The 23,692-nt window shown below is 39.5% G+C and overlaps 1 protein-coding gene across 2 annotated transcripts in view; it reads right to left on the reverse strand.

Annotated features, from left to right (window-relative positions):
• The window catches only part of rapgef5a (Rap guanine nucleotide exchange factor (GEF) 5a), a 132,796-nt gene that overhangs the window by 12,265 nt on the left and 96,839 nt on the right, over positions 1-23,692 (reverse strand). For both annotated transcript variants that reach the window (XM_036567541.1, XM_036567540.1), the window contains 5 exons: positions 16,253-16,331; positions 14,760-14,904; positions 9,361-9,452; positions 4,128-4,158; positions 2,380-2,458 (listed from right to left, as the gene is read on the reverse strand). In XM_036567541.1, the coding sequence (XP_036423434.1) occupies positions 2,380-2,458; positions 4,128-4,158; positions 9,361-9,452; positions 14,760-14,904; positions 16,253-16,331 (426 nt within the window). The remainder of the gene's footprint in view (positions 1-2,379; positions 2,459-4,127; positions 4,159-9,360; positions 9,453-14,759; positions 14,905-16,252; positions 16,332-23,692) is intronic.

Below are 23,692 nucleotides of genomic sequence, written 5' to 3' on the forward strand. Positions count from 1 at the left end.
TAGCAGGTGATGGAAGGCATGCCGAGATATACGAAGCATTTAAAGGAGTCGTTTGACTCATTCTCCTCTTTCCTCTCCAAATGAGGTTGAGGCTAATGTAGCTAATGAGAAATGGAAGCTAGTTAGCACTGTGCAAACTGCATGCCTACATCATCACACACTCACCTCAGACTAGGGCTGTTTAATATCACGATTACGACAAGAGTGGTGACAAATCACGATTAAAATCGTGTGCCACTACATTTTTTGCAAACAGAAATCTAACTAATCTCACTATCCACTATTGCGCAAACTAAAAATAATGAAATACTAATACTAACATCAGAACTGCAAGCACATTTATTGGCCATTGTAGGGCTGTTAGAAAAATAATCAGGATTTCTAGACAGCTTTTTCACATGTATATCCAATGGATGTATGTTGAATTCTTTAAAAAGCTGCATATGGTGATGCACGTTTGTTGTGACAGTAGCCATTACTGCTCATATTTTACACATCATACCAAGTTTACACCTCACATTAACATGCGGTTTTGGAGATCGGATCTCGCTCTGATTTCCCTTGACCACATGAAAAGCCAGGTGTAAACACCCCCAGGATGCATTGTGATCAGATTACAGTCAGATCAATCAAATCACATTCAGAGATGGCCAGAAATGGATCTTGACTGCATTTAACTCAAGTGTAAATGGAACGCACTCCAAGGCGACGAAAGCACTCAAGTAAAGCATCCAAGGCAAGCTTGTCCACTTGTATTAAAATAGGGAAAAGAGTAAACAAAAGTACAGGAGAAACAACAAGCTTTTAATGTGGGAAAAGGACAACCGGATACTCATTTAAGCGAAAAGTGTAAATGGAATCTGGCCACGTTTATCCAGATACAATCTGGACACAAAGCACATGTTAATAAAAGTGTAAAAAGGCTCCGTGAGTGAAAATAGTCATCGAGTTTTAAGCATTTTTACAGGTTAGTAGTTCACAGCAGAGTAGTTTTTGAGCCGTGTATGCGTGGTTGTTTATCTGTTATGTATTATGGTTAAGTTAGTGCTCTTCATGCAACAGAGCAGAATTCAAGCCCAGCACAGGAGAGCATTTGTTGGGCTCCTAACAGCAAGTTCCATCCAATCTAAGTACTCTGGTGTTGCACCTTTGATCCATTCTGCCATTACAGCCCTTAACAATGTGTTTATCACAGAAATTCACATCACAATTACAATAAAAACATGATTTTTTGTGCAGCTCTGCCTCAAACTGTTTCTAATCAATAAGTAGTCTCAAATAGAGATGGTTTCTGACACTGTAGGATAATCTGTTATCTATAAAAATGGATAAAAATATAAATGTTTGAATTTACAATTGAATTTGATGCAGTTCAAGGCAAGTGTGTGAGGATTTAGGCACAGCAGAACACAGCACAATGTTAATAAGCACCCTTGTTAGCTACATTACTCTTGTGGCTCCAGTTCAAACCTAAAGGAGCAAATTTCAGACAAAAAACGTCTTAGCTGATAAACTACATTTGGGCTGGTGGGAAAAAAACTGTAAATCGGACTAATGATGCCAGATTCAGTAAGTGGCTGCTCAAATTTGAGATGCACCGATACCACTTTTTCCCTTCCAATACCGATACCGATACCTGATCCTTCAGTATTTTTAAAGTATTTTATTTTGGTAAAATCTATGTTCTGCATCTGCATCAAACAAAGCACATTCAGCTTGGCTAGATGACATTTATTAGATACTTAAGAAAACTTGTTTTTGTTTATTTACTATATGTATTTAGTATTTACTATTATATAATTAGTAATAAGAAGCACGTATAACAACTTAAGTGAATGTAAAACATCTAGTAGACGCACAGGCCGGGCTAGCAGGCTTCTATGCTAAAGGGTAAATCGAGGCTAAATGCTATCATTACATTGAGAGTTCGGCAGTTCCTTCCAGTCCCAGCCCCAGTCAAATAGCATGTTTTGTTGCCTTTTTATGTGAAAAGTTAACACATCCTCTACTGAAAACACACTTTTGCTCATTTTTATGCACAACTACTGTCTATTTACTGAATTTAACATATTGGAAAACTAAAACAAAAATGTGGCCTGTGCAAAAGTTATGGCACATTTTATAATTCATGTTTTATGTTAAACTCAGCAAAAAAAAATAGAAATTGTGCACTTAAATTTGGAGACAAATGACATTCAAGGGTGTCCTCTGTAGAGGATGTGTTAACTTATTTTCACTTAGATGACCGGGAGTATTCAAACTTGCGCAAATGACTGCACAATGTTCATGAACATGTGTTTGTTTTTGTGTTTAGGGTGGATCTCTTCCTGTTCTGTACACCAGTTCAAGCTTCCGCTTAACAGCGAATGAATAGCTCACCTTCTCTGCTGTCACTGTGTGCTCCACGGAGCTGGATGCCGTTCTCCTTCAGACTCAGCTGCTGGAAAAGAGCCTTGTTCTGCAAGGACACAGAGGACAGCACAGTGAGAATAAACGCCCACTCACCCTCTCCCAGACAAATCACCGGAAACATACTGCCCACCATTCTCACTCAAAGCATACAGGATCTCATCAACACAAGCCTTTGTTTGGCATTTCAGTCTGGGACACTAAGCAAATTAGAGAAAAAAGGGACAAATTTCTTAATAATATCTATAATTTTATTTTTTTTCTAATCACAGAAGTTTTACAATCACTTATTCCATATATCTAGTTTCCATTTCTACCAGAGGGGGCGACAAAGCCTTACGGACGCTTCACACTCTGAGTACACATTAACACTAATCCTGTCTTTCGCTTCGGAGCTCACGGTGGCTTCTGTAGTTTGTTGTGTTTGTTGCTTTTAGTGCTTAGAGCTCCGAGCTAAATCAGAGCCTCAAACTCCACCACACACTCACAGCACTGCTGTAGAGCCTCCATCAGCTCTGTAGCGCTCCTGTGAGAGTCACTGTTGATCCAGTCCTCCCACGTTCAGAGTGTTTGTTTAATATCAAAAGGAGGTTGGACTTGATGTGAAGTTTTCAGTGCGTTAAAAATCACATCTGATGTTTTCTTTGGTAAGAAGTCAACTTGGTGTGTAAAGCCCTCAGAACGACTAAACAATACTAAAATTACGAATGGAAAATGCTGTTTTTGATGTTTTCCTAAGTGTACACTGCATGACTCACAGGGAGCTTAATGCTGCTGTAACTGAAGTAAACCAGCACTGCAGTTTCAGATCACAGATCGGCGCACAGGGAGCTCATACATGCAATAAGGCAAGATTTCACAGATGTTATCGATGACTATCAATAAATCAGTAAGTGGTGCTCAGCAGTGGTGGCAGCCTTCCACAAATTACACAGCCTGTGGCAAATATTGGGGTCCAAGCACTACATGACTTGTGGAGTCAGAACAGTCCTTTTACCAGGTACTACACAAATGAATTCAACACAAATGAATTCAACAACATTTATTTGGCTCCCGAACAGAAACTGTGGCCCCGTTATGGCCCCACCTAAAAGAAAAAAATCCTAGAATCACTGCAGCATCAGTACTCTTCATAAGGAGGACTGAAGTGAAATGACAACATGAAAATGTTAAAAAAGACTAAAACATATTAAATTATTTAACCACAGACATTATGTAGAATTTTTCTTGAACCACTGATATTTCTGAATAACCCAGAATAACCACAACATAATAAGTGAAATTATTACCAGCAGTGCTACAGTTCACTGTTTAGATTACAACTATTTTAAGTCTTTTGCAGGGAGATTGCAGGGCACTGACTTACACTGTGACTTCTTCAAAAGTCTGTTACAACCAGTAATCACTAATGACAGTAACTGTCCCATCACTAATGGAGAGCATCACAGACAATTAATATTTATGTCATATCATTGCTGCTATAAGATGACTTTTTAAATCCAAACTGGCAACTTTCCAAGTAATATATGCCATTTCTATTGGTCCACACATCATGAAATATTCAGACAATGTAAAAAGGAGTTGGTTTTCAAACTGTATGCAAGTAAATAAATGAGCAAAAACTTGAATGATAAAATGAGTTTTTCTCATAGCAGCAATGATATTCAGATCTTTTGCTGCCAGCTTTTCATCTTTGTCAGGTTTTTTCTCCATCTTACCTTTTGGTGGGGAGAGTAATCATCCACGGTGCTGAGAGAGAGAGAGAGAGAGAGAGAGAGAGAGAGAGAGAAGCATGATTATTGAGAGATCAGTGCATAAAAAAGGAACATGAATGCCTCCTACACCTACACAGGCAGCGAGAGAGCGGCTGATAAGTAGATAGACGAAAGGAGACAGGCTAAGCTTTGGCCTTTTCACAGCTGCTGGTGTGGAGACTGACTCAGTCACTGCACTGCAACATCTCAGACAAGCTGAGAGTTGCCACCCTGCAGCCAGTCTCACACTGTTAATGGGCAGAATCCAGTTTGTTTACTATATATATTAAAGGAATACTCCAATGTTGTTCAAACCTAATCTCAATCTATTCCATCTGTAGCACACAGTCGATTAGCAAAGACTATAATTTCAATACTTTTATATAATATATATTATCTATCTGTTATATATAGATCTGGGTATCACCGATATTCAAGGAATATTAAAAGATGTTTACATTCATTGGGACTTTTATTTATTAAACTGCACTGTTTGTAAATATGAACGCTACCATCCTTATATGTGCATTACCGTCATGTGTGATACCTTAGCTGCTACGTTCTTTTATATACACCCTTTTTTTATTTTATTTTTTTATCATTTTAAATTATAGTGTGACAATAAAGCATCTTATCTTATCTTATCTTATCTTATCTTATCTTATCTTATCTTATCTTATCTTATCTATTATCTATTATACATTTACAATAGTAGCCAAGGGGCTGTTGCTAACATCAGTGAATAAATATTAATTTAATAAATAATAATGAAAAGAAATAATAATACATATACATATTCAAAATATGTGACTATGAATACAAACTACAGCCAAGGCACAAAACAACATAGTAGAAAACATTATTTTGGTCATGTAAAATCCGCCCACATCACTACACTAGCAGTGAATTGCCACAAATTCCTCCCTTGGAAAATTAATTTCATTCCTGAAAGAACAAATTACCCAAATTTACAGCTTAAATAATTACATTTAACTCAAAAATTCATGCCCTGCGATGGAGTGGTGACCTGTCCAGGGTGTTTCCTGCCTTCCGCCCAATGATCGCTGGAATGGGCCCCAGCCCCCCCCCCGCAACGCAGAAGGATAAGCGGCTTAGAAAATGTGTGTGTGTGTGTGTGTGTGTGTGTGTGAAAAATTCATGCAAGTTTTCTACAAAAATACAAAGTAAATGTTTACTGAAGGAATTCAGTAACTGCCCATTAGCTTCTCTAAGTCAGCCAGTCTTCACCTCTTTGCTAAGCACAAGGAAATTAGTTAAAATTGTTTTCCACAGTAACTGACCGTTCACATCAGACGCAGCAGACAGAGATCAGGTTGAGAAACGCCGGAGTATTCCTTTAACACATACTAGGAATTTGTCGAGTTCAGAATGTATCATGCTTTCAGAGACCGCAGTCCCCTGTCAGACATCTGCGTCTCGCTCTCTCTGATGTTTTCCTGCTCCTTCTCACTTTTTTCTGTCAGTCTCTCTTCTGTCGTTTTCTCTGTTTCTCTCCCTGACTCGGTTTTCCTCTCTCCGCTGAACCCTCTGTGTAAGAGGCAGCCACAGGAACTGAACGAGATGGATGACTCTCTCTCCGCTTGCTTTGTGGACACGCTTCACACAACAGCGGCGTTTGTGATGAAGGCAACTGCTTTACTGCGATGTCACTGTAACACTCGCTGACAGCTTTGGGCTCCACGACAACCGTGGGTTTTGTGTCCAGGGAACAAATAAAAGACACCTTCATCTCTTTCTGGCCAAATGGAAACCTTTGTTTTGTGTCCCAGCATCCAATAAACAGCTTGAACTACTGCCATTCGCTCTATCACGTTCCGTCTCTATCAAAGGAAGAAAATCTCCTTATTAAACAGAGATCCTGTGTTACAACCTACCAGACCTGAAATGAACGCAAACTCATGGTTAAAGGGGAATTCCACAGAGATCGAAATATCTGTATAATTCAGTTGGAGAACAAATGAACAAATTCATTCAGAGTGGTTTGATGTGAAATTAAAGAGAAACTGACCAACTCAGATTTCTTTACAATGGCGGTGATAGGAACCAAGAGTGACCATATCTACAACACAAATATAGCCATTATATTTATTGTCCAAAATAACTAGTTAACCTTTCTTCACTTCTTTTAAGGTTTTATAAGTTAATGTTAATAATGGCAGAAAAGTGTTAAATATAAAAAAAACGTTTTTTTTCTCAGGACTAAAAAATATGCGTCAGGTATCAGGTACTGTATTCATAACCATTTTATATAACAGCCTTCTGTGATGTAGCTTTTAGAGTAGACTCTTCAGATGTCTGGTTCCTATCACCACCACTGGGAACAATTCTGACTCTGTAGGTTTCTCTAGGCAGAAAGCTTTTCACATCAAACCACTCTAAATGACCTGATTTAATCATGCAGAAACTTTGAAAAATTGGTGGAATCCCTCTTTTAAAGCAATAGTTCAGCAAAAAGTCAAATTTACACAGTTGTACCTCTCACTGCAAATGCAGTTCATTAGCCAAGAAATGTTCAGTGTCCGAAGTTTGCCTACAAGGCCTTAGCCTTAGCTAACATGGACCACTGCACAAGCCATGTCAAGTAAATAATCTTAGACATCAATAGACCTGCTAATGTGGTTTCTGACACTGTATGATGTACTGATTTATAAAAATGGACAAAAGTACACTGCATAGCTAACAACAGTAGCAGCTTCAATCTTGAAGCCTGTTCTTGTGCCTACTTTACAGGTATTCATTAAATGTTAGCTACACACTGAAAAAAGATGGTTCTTTAAGCGTTCTTTAGGAAAGAAAGTAGGGCAACACTTTACTTCAGGGTACTGTTCATAAGGCTACATGACACCTACATAAACTTGTCATGACAATTGACCTAACCCTACATAAATGTTTATAAAAGCTTATTCCACTAGGTGTCATCTGTCATAAAGGCTAATGTAGCTAAATTTGATCAAAACTGGCAAATGTAGCCTTTATAGCGAATTATGCTTATTGGAATAAGCATTTATAAACATTTATGTATGTCAGTTGTCATGACAAGCTTATGTAGGACATGTAGTCTTATGAAGAGTACCCTATAGTAAAGTGGTACTGAAAATAGTTCTATGTAGAACCATGAACACTCAAAGAAAGAATCTGCTGGACAATATGCTGAAGATTGTTCTATATTGCACCTTTTTGACAAGGGTTCTTATATTGTTGCAATGTGAAGCCTGTAACAATAGCAGAACACTTTTTGGTGCTATATAGAACCATATACAACACATTCTCCATCAATATGAAGAACGCTTTCACGATGCAAAGAACCCTTTAATCATGCAAAGGGTTCTTTGAGTGTTCATGGTTCTAAACAGAACTATTTTCTTTAACCTTGGAAGAGCCATCGTTTTTAAGTATGTACATTGGCTCCAGTGCAAAACTACAGAAGCAAACTTCAGACACCAAACATTCCTTGGCTGATTGACTACATTTGGGGGAAGATGTTAAAAGTGCAAATCTGACTTTTTGCTGAACTGTTCCTTTTATGCTGTCTAAGTAAAACTATAATGAAAGGGAGCTGCCACGGTGGGCAGACCTTTGTGGATTATTTCCCCTCCCACACCCATCACACATCTGGAAATACCCATCTGTCCCATGCTGCCTAGCCATATGCCACCTGCTTAACCAATTAGAGCACTTTGGGTGAGAGTTGATGCTGTAGGCCCACCACAGCCCCCTCACTGCTGTCTTAATCATTCCTCTGAGCCCCTCCATCCCATCCGCTCTGCCCCGCTCAGCCGCATTAGAGAGCCTGTACCAGGGCCAGTGTGCCTGGCTCCCACCCGGAGCCTCCGAGGCTGGGAAATATCCACTGTGTGGAGCAACCTGGCCTATGGCCGCATGCATAATCCTAGTTCTGCTAAGCCGACTGCTGTGAGAAACAGGGGATATGAGCAGAGCGGGGATGTAATGCGATGCATTTCACGTAACGGGTGCCAAGCGAAGGAAGCTCAGTGTGTGTTCTCTCTCTTAGAAGGCTTCGGTGTTTATGTGATGACTCCATGTCCGACCAAGAAAAGGACTACTACACCGAGGAGGGGGCGGAAAGAAGCTTTAACCAGATAAAAAGAAGATCAGCTGGTGGTACAAAGAGTGGCACCATCCTCATTCTCATAACTCTCCTCCATCCCAATCCTGGCCTTCTTTTTTGGCCCATTATGTATTATTTAAAATACATTTTTTATAATTTCACTCCTTACACCACTCCACATGCAGTCAAACAGGCTCGACATGTTTGGTGTGTTGTTACAGTTTTGCACTGGATCTATGAGGCTACATGGACCTACAAAGAAGTAAAAACTAAGTAATAGAAGACGCCACCAAGATGCTAAGTTTCTGTCCATACTTTTGTTCAGTTTTATAGAAAACAGTATGTCGTACAGTGTCAGAAACAAAATAAGCAGGTCTATTTGAGAGTACACTACATGATTAAATGGGCACTCTGGCCAAAATGATAAATATTAGATTATTTCTATATTAAATATTAAATATAACTGCCACTACATCTGTTTCTGGTTTAAAGACTAAGATAACTCACTTCTGATAGTGTGTCTTAAAGTGGGGAGGAACTTATTAAAAACCTATAACTGCTTTGGGGTGGACATTGGGGTGGGCTAGAATTTTTTTTTTCTTAACTATCAGTAATAACTGTCTTTAGATCATCATTATGATGTATTGATGTATGCATTTGCATAATGCAGGCTGGATATTATAGTGAGAGAACATTGATGAATGACAACAACATATAAAACTGTGAATTCTGCCAAACCTTCTGAGGGTCTGAGGGACACAGTGCTGCACTACAGCATACTGCATAACACTACAAATAGCATATCAAACTCTAGTTTTAGGCTGGAATGCCCCTTCAACACCAACAAAACCATGTTGTCCTCCACACCCAGACTGCTACTCTGTACGTATGTACAGTCACTATGAGCTTGCCCTGCTTTAGCAGCATACATTAGAACCAGTGTCCTTGATTACAAAGCGTTAAATACTTAGTGAAGAGTTAGCTTCATTAACTGGATCAGTGAGTACATTCTCGCCAAAACATGTAACATACAGGGCACTAATTGTTTTAGAACAAATTTGAGGTTGTAGTAATTCCATAGGTGATGTGGCATGGTGTGTGACTCACTGTCTACGACGCAGAAGCTTCTGGAACTCTTTTAGGTCCTTCTCCAGTGTAGGGAACTCGTAGACGTCCTCCAGTACATAACGGTACAGCGTCTGTAGAGGCAGATTCACACAACGTGAGCGGAAGTGCATCTTTAACACTGATATTAGAACAGTTTTGCAGTTTATCTTACGATACTAAAAGACTGGATTTATATGAAGAGAAAAGCATCTGGACAGGTCTGTATTCGGCCAAAGCAGGCATCTGCTTATAGGCTGTTTATGCCCCCTGCAAGGGTCTAAACACTGTATACAATGGATATATATCGTTGGTGTCAAGACAAAACCTCATATTTCCAAAAATGTTTACAGGAGAAGGAGAAAACTTTCTTATCCCCTTAAATAGCCAGGGCCCAAAGTATATATATATATATATATTATGAAGAGTGTATAAATGCTCTGAGCTGCTGCCAGCTCATAACTGTGTGGGTGCGTCAGAATGCCAAATGATTGACAGTGGCGTCTCCCAGGCGACATAAACAACCCGGCTCCAGTGGCAGTGCGGAGCAACACTACCAATCAATGTTCTGCCCTACACGGTTGAGCCGTCCCCCGCAGAAAACAGACCACTTCACTCTTCTCGGCTGCTCTTTGAACGGTGAGTGAAAAGTACAAAACAAAGAAGAAGCTGTCGAATAGTTCATTAAGATTGGAGCTTGATTTTCTCCTCTCTCTCAAAGATGAAAGCTTTAAGTTAACCAGATGGGGGCCGTTTTGGTGGTCCACCAGGTCTACCACGGTTGTTAGCTGTTTCATTTATTTTTCTTCGACTTTCCCCTTACATATGCAAATGGATTATCTTCTATCTAATCTCTTCTGAAATATCTCCTGAGAAATAAATAACTCTGACTTAATGTCCATTTTGACTGAAAATCACTAAATAAAGGCACTTTATTTACATGCACATTAGGGAATGTGTGGTGTAAGGGGGTCTGTGGGCGTACATGAATAAAGGGCTTTGGCCAAGAACCGGCAATGTGTCAAGGGAAATACACAGATGACTGTCGTCATAAACTCTGAAATAGATTTCTCTAAACCCAAAGCACACACACACACACACATACACACACACACACACACACACACACACACACAAACACGCAGACACACTCCCCCTACCACACCTCTCCCACCCCGTCTAGCACATAGCCCCGGGCTGGTAGGTGTATAATGACAGCTGTAACGGCTTGTGTCCTCCCAGCACTGCACTGACCCCTCTAAACCAACTCCTTTCTCGCCAGTTTCCAGGCAACCATCACCTGGGATACACTCCACGTAATAATCTATACTGGCGACCGGTGAACAGCCTGTCACAGCAATGGCACTCTGGTTGCCATGGCAACACAGAGTGGGCGGGAAAGGCAGGTTATGACAAGAGGAGGTAGGGGTACGCGTGTGTGTGTGCGTGTGTGTGTGTGTGTGTGTGTGTGTGCACAAGAGAAAAAGTCAAGACAGAGAGGAAGAACAAAACTGAATATAAAGTAATAGACCTTTGAAGCCATGCGTCATCCAGTAGTCGGTGTCATGCGCATATATAGGAGCTCCAGGTCTAAGCTGGCTTTCTTCATGAGAAAAATGAACATGGTTTCCAAAAATGTCTGATGCATTTTTGTCCTGTTTACATTTTAAGCCCTGAAAGTCACTGGATTGTCTGAATTATGAGACTGTTGAGCAGTGGAAAGGTGAATGCTTCTACATACATGCTACAGGAAAGCTAACATTCCTGTGCGTTAATATGACATAGCATGAAAGTAAGTCTACTACTAAACTCTAATGTGGTAAAACAACACACAGCAACTTAACTACCACATTTAACAAAGCTTGCTGGTTTGGGTTGGGTATTTTGGTGAGGTTGCCAGTCTTATGATGTCAGTTCAGGGCACAGCTGTAGCTACAGTTATGTGCAGGCTAATAATCCATTAATAATTCGACTAATAGCTCAATCGGAATAGAATACTTCCATGTATACAGCTCAATCGGACTCGATTGAGGCCATTTGGACTACAATTGCTATCCAATTGAACGAGGTGGATAATCCTGTAAATAATCCGGTGAATAGAAGAATAATAACCATGTAAACACCTGAATCTGATTACATTACAAACGTAAAGTTTAAGTCCGATCTGATCATGTGCGTCACATCATAGTGAAAGTTTATACCGTTCAACATGGCGGAGCAGAAACTGGTCTGCAGAGGAGACGAAGTTTACGCTTTGACCTTTAAAAGACAGCGGTGGGACGGACGTCCAGCTTATGTGTCTCAGAACACGATGTCTTCCTCTCACCCCTCTTTAATAAGTACATGTGAAGTACGTTTTCCTGAGTCACACCAAAACAAGCACACCAGCTGAAAACTCAGGTAACTCACTGATTCTCGTCTCACTCTGACTGGACTCGCACCCACCCCAACCAACCACCACCCCTCCATTTACAGTATCATACTTCCATTCTGCCAAAACTCAGTGCCACCTCTTTGCCACCCTGGGTTACATTTTCTAGATCTGCCACTGCTTGGGGAGCTTTAATTATTTTATTTTGAAATGATTCAGTATTGCATTAAAACAAACACTGAATAAACAAATGCAACTGGAGCAACTGTTTAGACAGTAGTGGCTTTTAGACAATAAACTATACATTAAGCTTTTTATATAGAAAAATAGACAGAAAATTGTACTTTGCCCAGAAGGTATGCACAGTGCACACTTCATTGAATGCTATTATAATTGGTTATGAACAACTTAAACATTATTATTTTTTTTTTATTTTTTTTTATTTTTACCCAATTTTGTCCCAAATTTAGTGGTCTCAAATTCCACCCGCTAGCTAGGACTCCCCTAATCACACAATACTATCAACGCTAAGAGGGTGAAGGCTAGCACAGGCTTCCTCCGAGACCTGTGAAGCGCCACCGCATCTTTTCGAACTGCCGCTAACGCAACTTCATTGGACAGCTGAACGCGCTCGGAGGAAAGCACCAACCGCCGGGTCTGTTACGTCAGCTAACAGATGCCTGCGCTGACTAGCATCGTGTTGAGTGTTGGGGGGAGAAGGGGGGGCCATCCTACCCACCCAGAGAGAGCGAGGCCAATTGTTCTCTCTTGGACTCCCGGCCATGGATGGCTGTAGCATCACCAGGGATCGAACTCGCGATCTCCTGATGATAGGGCCAACGCTTAGACGGTTGCGCCACTCAGGAGCCCAGCTTCAACATCATGATTAATCAATGCAAGGTAAAATGGCAAAAAGTTTCTCAGAGCTTCACACCAAGCCAGAAACTAGTAAACTCTAGTATGAGAACCACTGGGATGTGATTGATAGAGATCTCAGCTCATCATACTAAAAATAACACTGATCCATCTGCTCACACACATTGCTCTTGTTTCTGCCATTAATACAGTCAGCTGCACTGTTATAATCACCCGTGCTGTTTCATTATCAGCGAGAGAGAACAACATGCACCCTTCACATCTTACACAGATCTAATGTCTTTAGCCCTGTAAGACACGCTAAATAGTCTCCTAATGGCCGTATTTGTTTGTAGCCTCTGGCAGGATGCGTGCTGGAGCACTAGGGGGGGAGAAAGAGAGACGGATAGAGAGAGAAAACGAGGCATCTGGAGGGAAGACGGGAGAAAAACGATTAAAAGCATCAAGTCCCAGCATGTGGCAGAGGCATTCCCCGGAGATCTAAACTAATCTTCTGGCGTGACCATGTGAGTCAACAATGTTGTGTTACCACGCACACATGGGAAGAAGGGGGCAGAGGGAAGATGAGGAGGAAGAGTATGCCGGGGTGTAGTCAGTGGTCCATACAATATTTTTGACAATGGGCACAACCTCAACCTTGGCATGTAAAAGCTTTTAATCAAAAATCGATATTATCTTTAATACTGTTAAATATGATATGGAGGAAATACATACGAACAATACTTATACTCAGTAAAAACATTCCCCCGCTCCTCTATGTGGAGAAGAAGGTAAGTTTCATATCTACTTTACTGCTGAATGCGCTGGTAACGCTGGCATGGCTAGTTGGACGAACTGACCTGAACTGAATGAATGAACAGACAACAGGAAGACAGATAAACAAGCGAGCTCAGTTATGTGCATTAGGTGAGCTTTCGCTTGGTTGTTAGCTTTCACCCAATAGGTTTCTCTGATTTAAACAGAGAGAGACTGCAGGGAAACACAGTTTTGTTTAAGTATAAGCCATATCAGCTTTTGTGGTTGGTGAGGGTAATGCTTACACAAGCTTTACTAACAATTAGGACCACCCAGTTTACACAGAAAGGGGAGGATTTTGGCAAAATACATCAGCCATTTATTGGACATTGTATAGTAATTCATAAGATATACTTCGTAGTTGCATATTATGTGCCCACAATAGCAATATTGACCTACTTAGAAAGAAAACATGGACTATGGTTCCCTGGGGCTTTACAGCCTAAAATCAATTCATTTTATCTAACATCTCATTTTAGTTTTATGAGAATACATCGTTAATGTTTACGAGCTTAAAAATTCTTATCTGATACCATCAAAAAAAGTTACAGTATAAAAAAATCTCTTTATTGTAGCTGGTCTAGTGGCATTTTGCTTTGCTTTAAGCACAATAACCTATCAGCTAAATAGACTAAAGTACCAACTGTTTGCTAGCTAATAATACAGCTCCAGCCACAAGAGGATGGCTAACACAAACTCAGCATCAACAGATTGGTTACAGTGTGTAACTGTACTCCAGCAAGGAGGAGGAGTTTGTAATAAAGAGGGCAGGGAGTGTATATAGAAAGTAGTAATCTACATACGACACTAAGGATTCTTTTCAAGAATCCTTTAAGTTTTAGCCTACACTGTTAGAAATAAAGGTTCTGTGCAGGTACATTTTTGGTCATCAGGGTACAAACAGTGTAAATGTTCCCTCAAAGGTACAACAGTGGCTTTAAGGTCCAGTTGTGAACCTTAAATAAGTTTTTCCAGGTGAAGTTCGTATTTGTACCTTTTCATAACCAAATGTTTTTAAACAGAACAGTAAAATAAAAGCCTGGAGACGAGACGGGGTGTGTGGAGTCAGTACAGCTTAGGAAATATAATTTCATTGGATTATGGTACAATTATGTTCCCTGACTAAAGGTACTGAGATGTACCCTTAAGGGTACCACCCCAGTGAAAAGAGGGGCACTGCCCCAGAGACAGTTTAGTACCTTTTTTTCTGAGATTCCAGTATTGAATGAACTATTAATTGAACTATTGGCTAAATCATTCTGTCAAGGGATACTGAAACTGTTTTAAGCTAAGACTAAGCTTAATGCGCAGCTACTTCTCTATGAACTGTCTCAGCATTAATGCTGAGGCTCATTATTACCTTCATGAAGAGTTTGACATTTTCTTCTTCGCGCAGGAAGTCTTTGTAGAGAGAGCTCCACTGGGACACCAGGTGCAGTACCTTTCGCTTCCTGTAGAGGGCCTCCTTTCCTTCCTCCTTGCCACGACAGCGCTTGGTGCAATAGGTGAGCTCAGGTTAAGGACCAATCACCGCAGAGCAATCACAAGAAAATATAGGTGCAGTCACATACATTTTGGTTTCATTTTGTTTTGCACTTTTATGCCTTTTATGTTGAACATTTTACAACAAATACACCGGTAAAAGTTAGAAAAGCAAATCTTTCAAGATTTTATGGCACAACAGAGGTTAACTTAAAGAGGAACTTAACTGATTTTTCAAAATATCTACATCATTCAGTCATCGAATGTAAAAGTCATGCAGAGGTTTTTTATGTGTGAAATGGTTAATATTAGAGAAACTTAACAGCCCATATTTTCTTTACAGTGGTGGTGATGAGAACTACGGGTTGTGATGTCTACAACAAATATATAGCCACTTTATTTACTATCCAAAATGACCAGTGAACTTACATGTGTTTGTTGTTGTTGATGGTAAAATATGAGGTTTTCTTTGGGGGCTATTTTGCTTCACAACACACTGCATGTACCTCTCCATTATGAATGGATTTTAAAAATACATTTTAGCCCAAAACCATCTGAATACTATTATACAACAGTTTATTGGAATTAGGCAACCATTTATTGTAATAATTTTTGTGAGGCTTTTTGTAAGCCTTAATATGATGTACATGTGCAAAAATATCAACATATGTTGTGCAAAACAGACAAAATACTTTATATATTATTAAAAATAGACTCTACTCTACTCTAAAAATAGACTCTATCAAATTTAACTCAAATATATCATTCAGCCTTTCCAACTTTAGGAACAGCATAACATCACCCAAGAGAACAACTTTTTGGATCAATTCTAGTGCAATTATAGGACATCATATGATATCACTCTGCAACCTACTGGTAGAGGGATCTTATCATGATTTCTATAACAAATACAACATTTTCTTTTGGTTTACACGTCATATTTTAATAGAATAGGACATGGGCACTATTTTACGAGTTCCCTTTAAACGTTTTGGACATCTGGTTCCCATCACCACCACTGTGAACATTTCAGATCAATCCACTCTGACTTTGTTTATATCTCACCCATTGAATAATGCAGAAATTTTGAAACATTGTCAGACTCCTCCCCCTTTAAAAACATTTTTCTTATCCCTTTATGGCTACAAGAGCAACAGTACGCAGATATATGAGGCCAAGAAAGCATGCATGTTACCGAAATTATGTATTGCATAACATGCCTAAATAAGCCATAAATCAGTTCTTGCCTAAACAAAGCTATGTAGAGAATTATGGCTGTTTATACTAACTAGACATCAAGACAGCTGCTACAGCTATTCGCTTGTTGGTGACAATTCTTTCAGTTTCTGCATGCCCTCTAAGGAAGGATATTGCCCAAGCAGTGCCTGACAGAGGTCATTAGTGGACATGAACACCAGGTAGGTCAGCAAGAAGTCGTCCAGAAGCATCTCTGTAACACACAAAAAAGAATCAGGCTGAATACGATTATACAGCTGAATTAGATGAGGTTTAAACCAATGCATTCCATTCAAATGTCAACACAGTGAAAAATCATCTAAAAATACAGGCGCACTCATGAGCCAGCCGGAGATTCTTCAGCTCACTAGCACAACAAACATCATAAAAAACACATTCCTGCTTTTCACAGCTCGCTAAGATGCGCTTAATGAAGAAGGCTATGGGCTCCATTGATCTGAGAGTATGCATGTCGGCAGCAGGGCCTGAGGGAAAAAATGCTCCACAAACATGTGCACTCTTATCTCTCCGTCACCGTAGGCCACGAGTGGCAAGAATTCAGGCCTCATTCCGCTCTTTGTCTGTCACTCCTGACTTCAATGTCTTTCCTAAAGGTCTAAGGATTTATTCAATTATTAGAATTGTAAACACGCACCACCAACTGCAGCTGGTTCATTCTCAATTTGGAGGGGAAACCATGTCACAAAGTTTGCAGAGCTTAAAAAGATGCTTTAAATGTTAGGCACAGCTCCAACAGTCTGCATGTACATTTACACAGCTGACCTAAGATTAAATAACACTTTTCCCTTTTGATTTCTCTGATTTTTCTTTTTTTATTCTGTTTCATATTTTCTCTGCATCTGTAAAACAGCTTGTCACATAACTAATTTTTCAACATTTGAGAAACCATTTTTAATAAAAACTGGTTTAAAACAATATTTTTAAGAGGTTTAACTTAGGAATATGTATAAAACAGATTCATGTTTATTTTTTATATCATTAACGTTATACTACATTTAAAAATATGTATTTTATTTAAAAATTTTTGGTCACCGGTGTTATCAGGACTCTTATGTTACATTTTAACACAGTATTTTCAGCTCTATTAAACTGCTTCTTTGGGTTGAGGCTCATCAAAGAGGAAGCATCTCAGGGCATGAGAAGGCGAGTCACACTGGCTCACTATATTTCATTGATATATTAATAATTTTGTGTATCAGGCAGCTCATAACTTCTATGTGTCACTGGAGTTATGTGCTTTAATGGCTGGGTAATTAAAATTTCATCAAAATAATGCCAAATTATCATTTTTATTACTGATTTTAAATAGTTGCACAAGGTCACCTGACCACCAATGGGTCAGCCAATTTACAAAATCCTCAGTCTTAACCAGAATGTCACTGCAGTCACAGTCACTGGTGTTACACCATATTCATATAATACCCGTGACTGTAAAATATGTTTTCCGCCTGACTTCCCACTCCAAATGGAGAATGACCCAGCCATGCTAAGTTGCACTGCCCTATTTTGTCTGTTTTTGTCTGTAAGTGTTGACAGAATTTCGAAAATTTGTGCTTGACAGTGCAAGGTCTTAAGGCCTATTCACACTGAGTCTGACTTTTACAGACTAAAAAAAGTCAATCAGGCTTTGAAAACACACACATGCGTAATAACGGATACATATAAAAATCAGGCTGACCAATCTGAGCTCTTTTGTGACGGTTGCAGTCCCAACAAATGGAAGGAAAACAGCACATTTTGCTCGTAGCAGAACACCAAAGCTTATATAACAAGTCAAAAGCTGACTATAAAAATGCTGAGAAAATATATGTAGGACTGTAGCTGAAAGGCTGGGACTGACAGTGAGTAGTTTAGTACAGCCCAGCGACCAACGCTGGATCAATGTTTACCATGACTGATTGTCCAGTGTTGATTCAAGGGCCAATACAAGATCAATGCAAATTTCACATCAGGGATCTACACTGATTCAATGATTTTCCCCAACATCAAATCAACATAATTTCAAACAACGTTTGCTACCTGGCTAATGTTTCAGCAAGAAGTCTCAGGGGTCTATTTGAAACTAGATTCGAATCTTATGAAATTACTGAGTGGATTTTTGGTTCCACGTCAGATCTGAATTCTTCCCATAGCATAATAATCATCTACAGTGTAAATAAACACAACTTTTCTAAATGTACTGCTGCACAGTGTTAACTTATTATGAGAGATTAGTCATGGGGACACAGCTCTCTCTCTCAGGAATGCTCTCTCTCTCTCGCATTCTTTGTTTCTTGGTTCTTTTGGCACATCTCTTTTTTCCACACTGTAAAACATAGAGAGTTAACTGATCCACCGTATTTCAGCGTAAGCTAAAATCGGATGAGTACGATAGGAAGCAGTCAGAACTGTAGTGAGTTGTTATGGTTTAAAGGGCTGTTGAGAGTATGAGTAGCGCTGGAACGCAGATTTGTTTTATAGTTCACTGGGGGACCTGGAGGGCTTTGAGAAGGTGTGGGATTATAATGGAGTAAACTGTGTTTTTAGGCTTCAACCGCACCCTCTAAATTATGTTTGTAGTAAACTCAACTCTCTCGCTCTCTCTCTCTCTCACACCTGCCTCCCTGCTCTCGTTCCCCAGTGATGAATATCCATTTTCATCTTTATCATACATCTTCCCTGTGCTAACACAGCACTGCCCCTCCAGAGACAGACCGTCCAGCTGAGACCTGCAGCTCTACATACAGAGCAGAGAGAGAGAGACTACAAACATAATTTAGAAGATGTAGAGAGAGAGAAAGAGAGAAACAGGGGGGAAGAGGCAGTGAGTGGGATAGAGCAATATATATATATATATATATATATATATGTATATGTGTATATGTGTGTGTGTGTGCGTGTGCGTGTGTGTGTGTGTGTGTGTGTGTGTGTGTGTGTGTATGTATGTATATTTATAGATAGAGTGAGAGCAATAAAGGGAGAGAGAGAGAGAGAATGAATGATCTTGTTATTTCAGAATCACAAGAACAGATGAACTGTGCCGTCTGGCTGATTGCAGCAGCTATCCTGCAGTACAGAGCCAATCCAGCAGAACTAGTTCATCATTTTCATTCATCTGTCGCGATTATGTTCTGTCAGCCCTGTCCTCAGTTCTTAAACTGCTTTGCTTGTTTTATTAAAGAACTACTTCAGCCAAAAATCTAATTTATGCAGTTCCCCCCTCTTTCCCCAAATGTAGCCAATCAGCCAGTTGTGGTGTCTAAAGTTTGCTTCTTCATTTTTGAAATGCAACTACGAGGCTTATGTAGCTAACAAGTTGTGGAAGCTTATACCGCATCAATTATCTATGAATTATCTATAGGTTGTCAAACTATTAAAAATGTATCATGATTAATTACATTATGGTGTGTAGCTTTTCCCCCCATTAAACAGCGGTGAATTTTGTGATAGCCTTTTGAATGGGCAAAAAAGTCTTAATTAGAATATATTTATTGGAAATTGAATGCTTACTTTTCCATATCATGGTAAAACAAATTTCCCTCACTTTTTAGAAATACAGGAGTTTAATGTAATATTGTTAACTTTCAAAATGTACCATTCATGTCAATGGAATGTATGAAAACTAAGCTGCAAAAACAGCCTGTTTTGTTTTTACACTCTCTATAATGTTGTGAGAACCAACACATTTACAAATATACACCTCTTCGACCTTCAGCAGTTTAGCTCCACCCATTCATGCTGAAGTTATAAGGAGTGCTTATGCACTAAATTTTTTTTTTTAATGAGGCACAATACAGGGCAGCCAATCAGAACAGAGCTCATTTATATCTGTCTTAAAGACACAGTAACAAAAACAGCCTGTTTCATTGTGAGGGATAAGGAGAGGTTGGAAAATGGTCCAGGAAACCACACAGATGTTATATTTCATTCATTCATCATCTAAGCTGCTTATCTTTCTGGGTCACAGGGGGAGCTGAAGCATATCCCAGCACTCACTTGGCGGGAGGCAGGACACACCCTGGACAGGTCAACAGTGCATCACAGGGCAGACACACAGTGTGGGGAGAACACGCAAACTCCACGCAGAAGGGACCCTGGTTGCCCGGCTGGGGAATTGAACCCAGGCCCTTCTTACTGTGAGGCGACGCTTTTTTGTTTTATTTAATTATTTAAGGTGCACAATTGAAACTTTAATATATAGACAGTTTAAACTAATCTATTTGTTTTTCTGCCTTTCTACACTTTCAGAAAAATATCAGTATGAAACTGTCACTGGGGCAGTACCTCTTTTGTCACTGGGGTGGTACCACATAAAACATAATTTAGTCACCACGAACTGGAATTAGCCAAGGAAAGAGTCCTTGGTACTTCAAAAATGATCAGAAACCACCCTTCCAGTATGAGAACTTGAAGGCATAACATTTTATACTGTTTCCTTCACTTAATCTGCTCACTATCCATGTGAATACAGTGACATTTTCTACAGACAATAGAGGGCTCAACCTTGACATATTAAGAGAATTGTGCTGACTAACAGCACCCCGTCTGCAACGTGGATCCGGTTAGAAAAAAGAGCACCCCACCCACTGTTTTCTCCTCAGACAGTAGTGCTTGCAGCTACAAGCATGAGCATGTGTGAGGACCGGTGGGAGTGTGCTGAACGGGAACCGACAGGTAGTTCATGTTAAATAATTATAATGATGTCTGAAACAAGCCTGGCCTGGACCTTTTGGCCTTTGAAAGATACATTTAAATGCTGTGGGACTTGTAGGTTGTTTGGTCATATAGCTGTGTGTGAGTGAGCGTGGGTGTGCTGACATTAAAAACAGAGCAGTGCCTTTTCCTTTATTACAGTGTACAGGGAATAAGTGCTAAGCACAACCACAAGCACACCGGTAATTACCCAGGATGCACAGCACTGAGGGGCTAACTGTCTGCCTGTGGGTGTGCCCAAGACAATAGCACAGGGAACGCACACACACACACACACCCACACACACACACACACACACACACACACACAAACACTCACTCTATCATTTTCCGTTTAATGAAAACATGAAATTAGGATGACAAACCAACATGTGACTACAGCTAATCTACTTCTTTCTATATCAGCTCTTCTCAAATTTCTAATGCACTGTATTTCTTACATAACATTACACACATACAGTGACCAACCTTCATTTATTTCATTTCCAATCGGCCGTTAAAACCCAAGTTCTTAATTTTCATTGTCTGGAAAATAGCCAAAAAAGTTAGAAGAAAGAAAACAACTAAATATTCTTCTCAGTATTCAGTGTGTTTGCTCTCATTACAGCTTCCATTCTTTGGGAAGACTTGCTTTCAGCTTTCCAGAGAAAGTTCAGTCTTAGAAGTTGGTTGCACTTCATCATCCAAGTACTCCCAAACACATTCAGTGATGTTGAGGTCTGGACTCTGGGGGTGGTGAGTTCATTGTTCAGCTTCTTTGTTTGATGGATGTGGATTGTTTCAGATCTGAAGCAGCTTGATTTTCTCCTCTCTCTCACAGATGAAAGCTTTACGTGCTGTTTATCTGTTTGGGACTGTTTTGGTGTCTACCAGGTCTTGCAGGTGGTTGTTAGGAGTCCAATTTTTAATCATTTTTTGAACTGCAGTTTTGGAAACTCTTGTTTTTTTCACTCAGTTTCCCCTGACCTTCCTCTTTCTTATGCAAGTGGATCTTATGTCTAATCTCATCTGAAATCTGAAAAATGAGTAATTTGTTTTTCATGGTCATTTTGACTGGAAATTTAATAAATGAAGGGTGATCTCTAACATTTGCATGGTATTCAACATAAATGTGGTGGTGTTTTGTCCCTACAAACTCCTCTTATGAACATAATTTAGTTTCTTCCTTTATCATTCAGAACCAGTTCTGTGAGACACATGCCAAATTTGCATTAGTCCATGATGGTATCAGCTGACCTTCAGTGAGCTGAGTCATTCAATCCTCTTCTCCGCCTGCAAACAATTAAACTAATTGCATGCAAACAGATTTACAAATGAATCAGGCTCCTATCTGATTTAAACCACTAAAAAGTGTCATTTTCTGTTAAAGCTTGAAGAGCAATGATAATAAAAATCAACTCTGATGGCATCCTTCAAAATATAACATTAGAGAGTAATTCCACTGGTTTTTCAAAATTTCTCTATAATTAAATGGTTAGTAAGTAAACAAAGTCATTCAGAGTGGCTTGATGTGAAATGCAATGTTCTAGAGTAACTTGCCAATCCAGAATTGTTTAAAGCGGTGGTGATAGGAACCAGCCATCTGCCTCTGAAAGTTACATTCCAGAAAACTATTATACAAAATACACTTATACGTAAATATGCTACCTAATCCAAGAGACAATATTTTACAATAGCTTTGATGTAAACATTTCCCTTGAAATGTATTTTTCAAAATGAATTCGTAGTGGAGAAGTGCAAGCAGAGTGCTGTAAGTAAAAATACCCAACAAAATTAGAAAATGTAGTACCATATTTGAAAATACTGTATCATTATCAATATGATATAATCATCTACAAGTGCAGAGGGCACTGGTAGGTTCACTGGTTGTTTTGGATAGTAAATAAAATGGCTATATTTGTATCGTAGACATGGTGACCCCTGGTTCCCATCACCACCACTGTAAAGAAATCTGAGTCAGTGAGCTTGTCTACAATGCACCAATTGATATCAAACCACTCTGAATGACTTTGTTTACTTCTCAACGATGGAATTATGAAGAACTTTTGAGAATTTGGTGGAATTTCCCTTCAATATAGTGGTGAAAAGACTAATTAATTCCTTATGTTGTCACCTTTACTCAACAGCACAGCACTAGAATCCAGACAGAATCCACACTGGAAGGAATAAACAGACACTAATTCATGTGCATCTGTATAGATACACTGAACACAGACCGTTATATTAACCATTTAAGGCTGAAGCTGTGAACATCAACACATCAATGACTACCTTTGAACTTGAATAACGTCTTAGATATCGACATGCCTCATGGTCAAATGTGGTCAGAAGATCAAATCCACAGCCAGCAACCAATTTTTTTTACGTATGTATAGTTTTTAAATGCTTGGCAGCCAATTTTGCCATCAAGCAGATCCAATCAATACCTATTTATATATTTTATTTTAAACAGCTGCCATCAGTAACTGGTATTAGTTAAAAGCTGATCATTTGAGATCCACCTGCTTTTTTTAGTGTTTCTCTTAAAATGAAGGGAATTATTAGGGAGTTTGTCTCTCTCTGCTGCAGTAACAGCATCTACTCTTCTGAGTAGGCTTTAAAGTAGATGTTGGAACATTGCTGTGAGGATTTGACTGAGCATTAGTGAGTTGATCAGTTCTGGATCACTCTAACTCATCCCAAAGGTATTGGATGTAGTTCCATCACTCCAGAGAGCACAGTTCCACCGCTCCACAGCCCAGTGGTGGGGGGCTTTATACCTGACACCTGGGGCATGGTGACCTTAGACTCATGTATGTCTGCTCCAGAGCATCCTATTCTTTTGGTCAATGCTTTTCTATGGAAATTATACCACCCTTAAAG

Source organism: Colossoma macropomum, unplaced genomic scaffold (assembly GCF_904425465.1).
Source record: "Colossoma macropomum unplaced genomic scaffold, Colossoma_macropomum, whole genome shotgun sequence".
Lineage (NCBI taxonomy): Eukaryota > Metazoa > Chordata > Actinopteri > Characiformes > Serrasalmidae > Colossoma > Colossoma macropomum.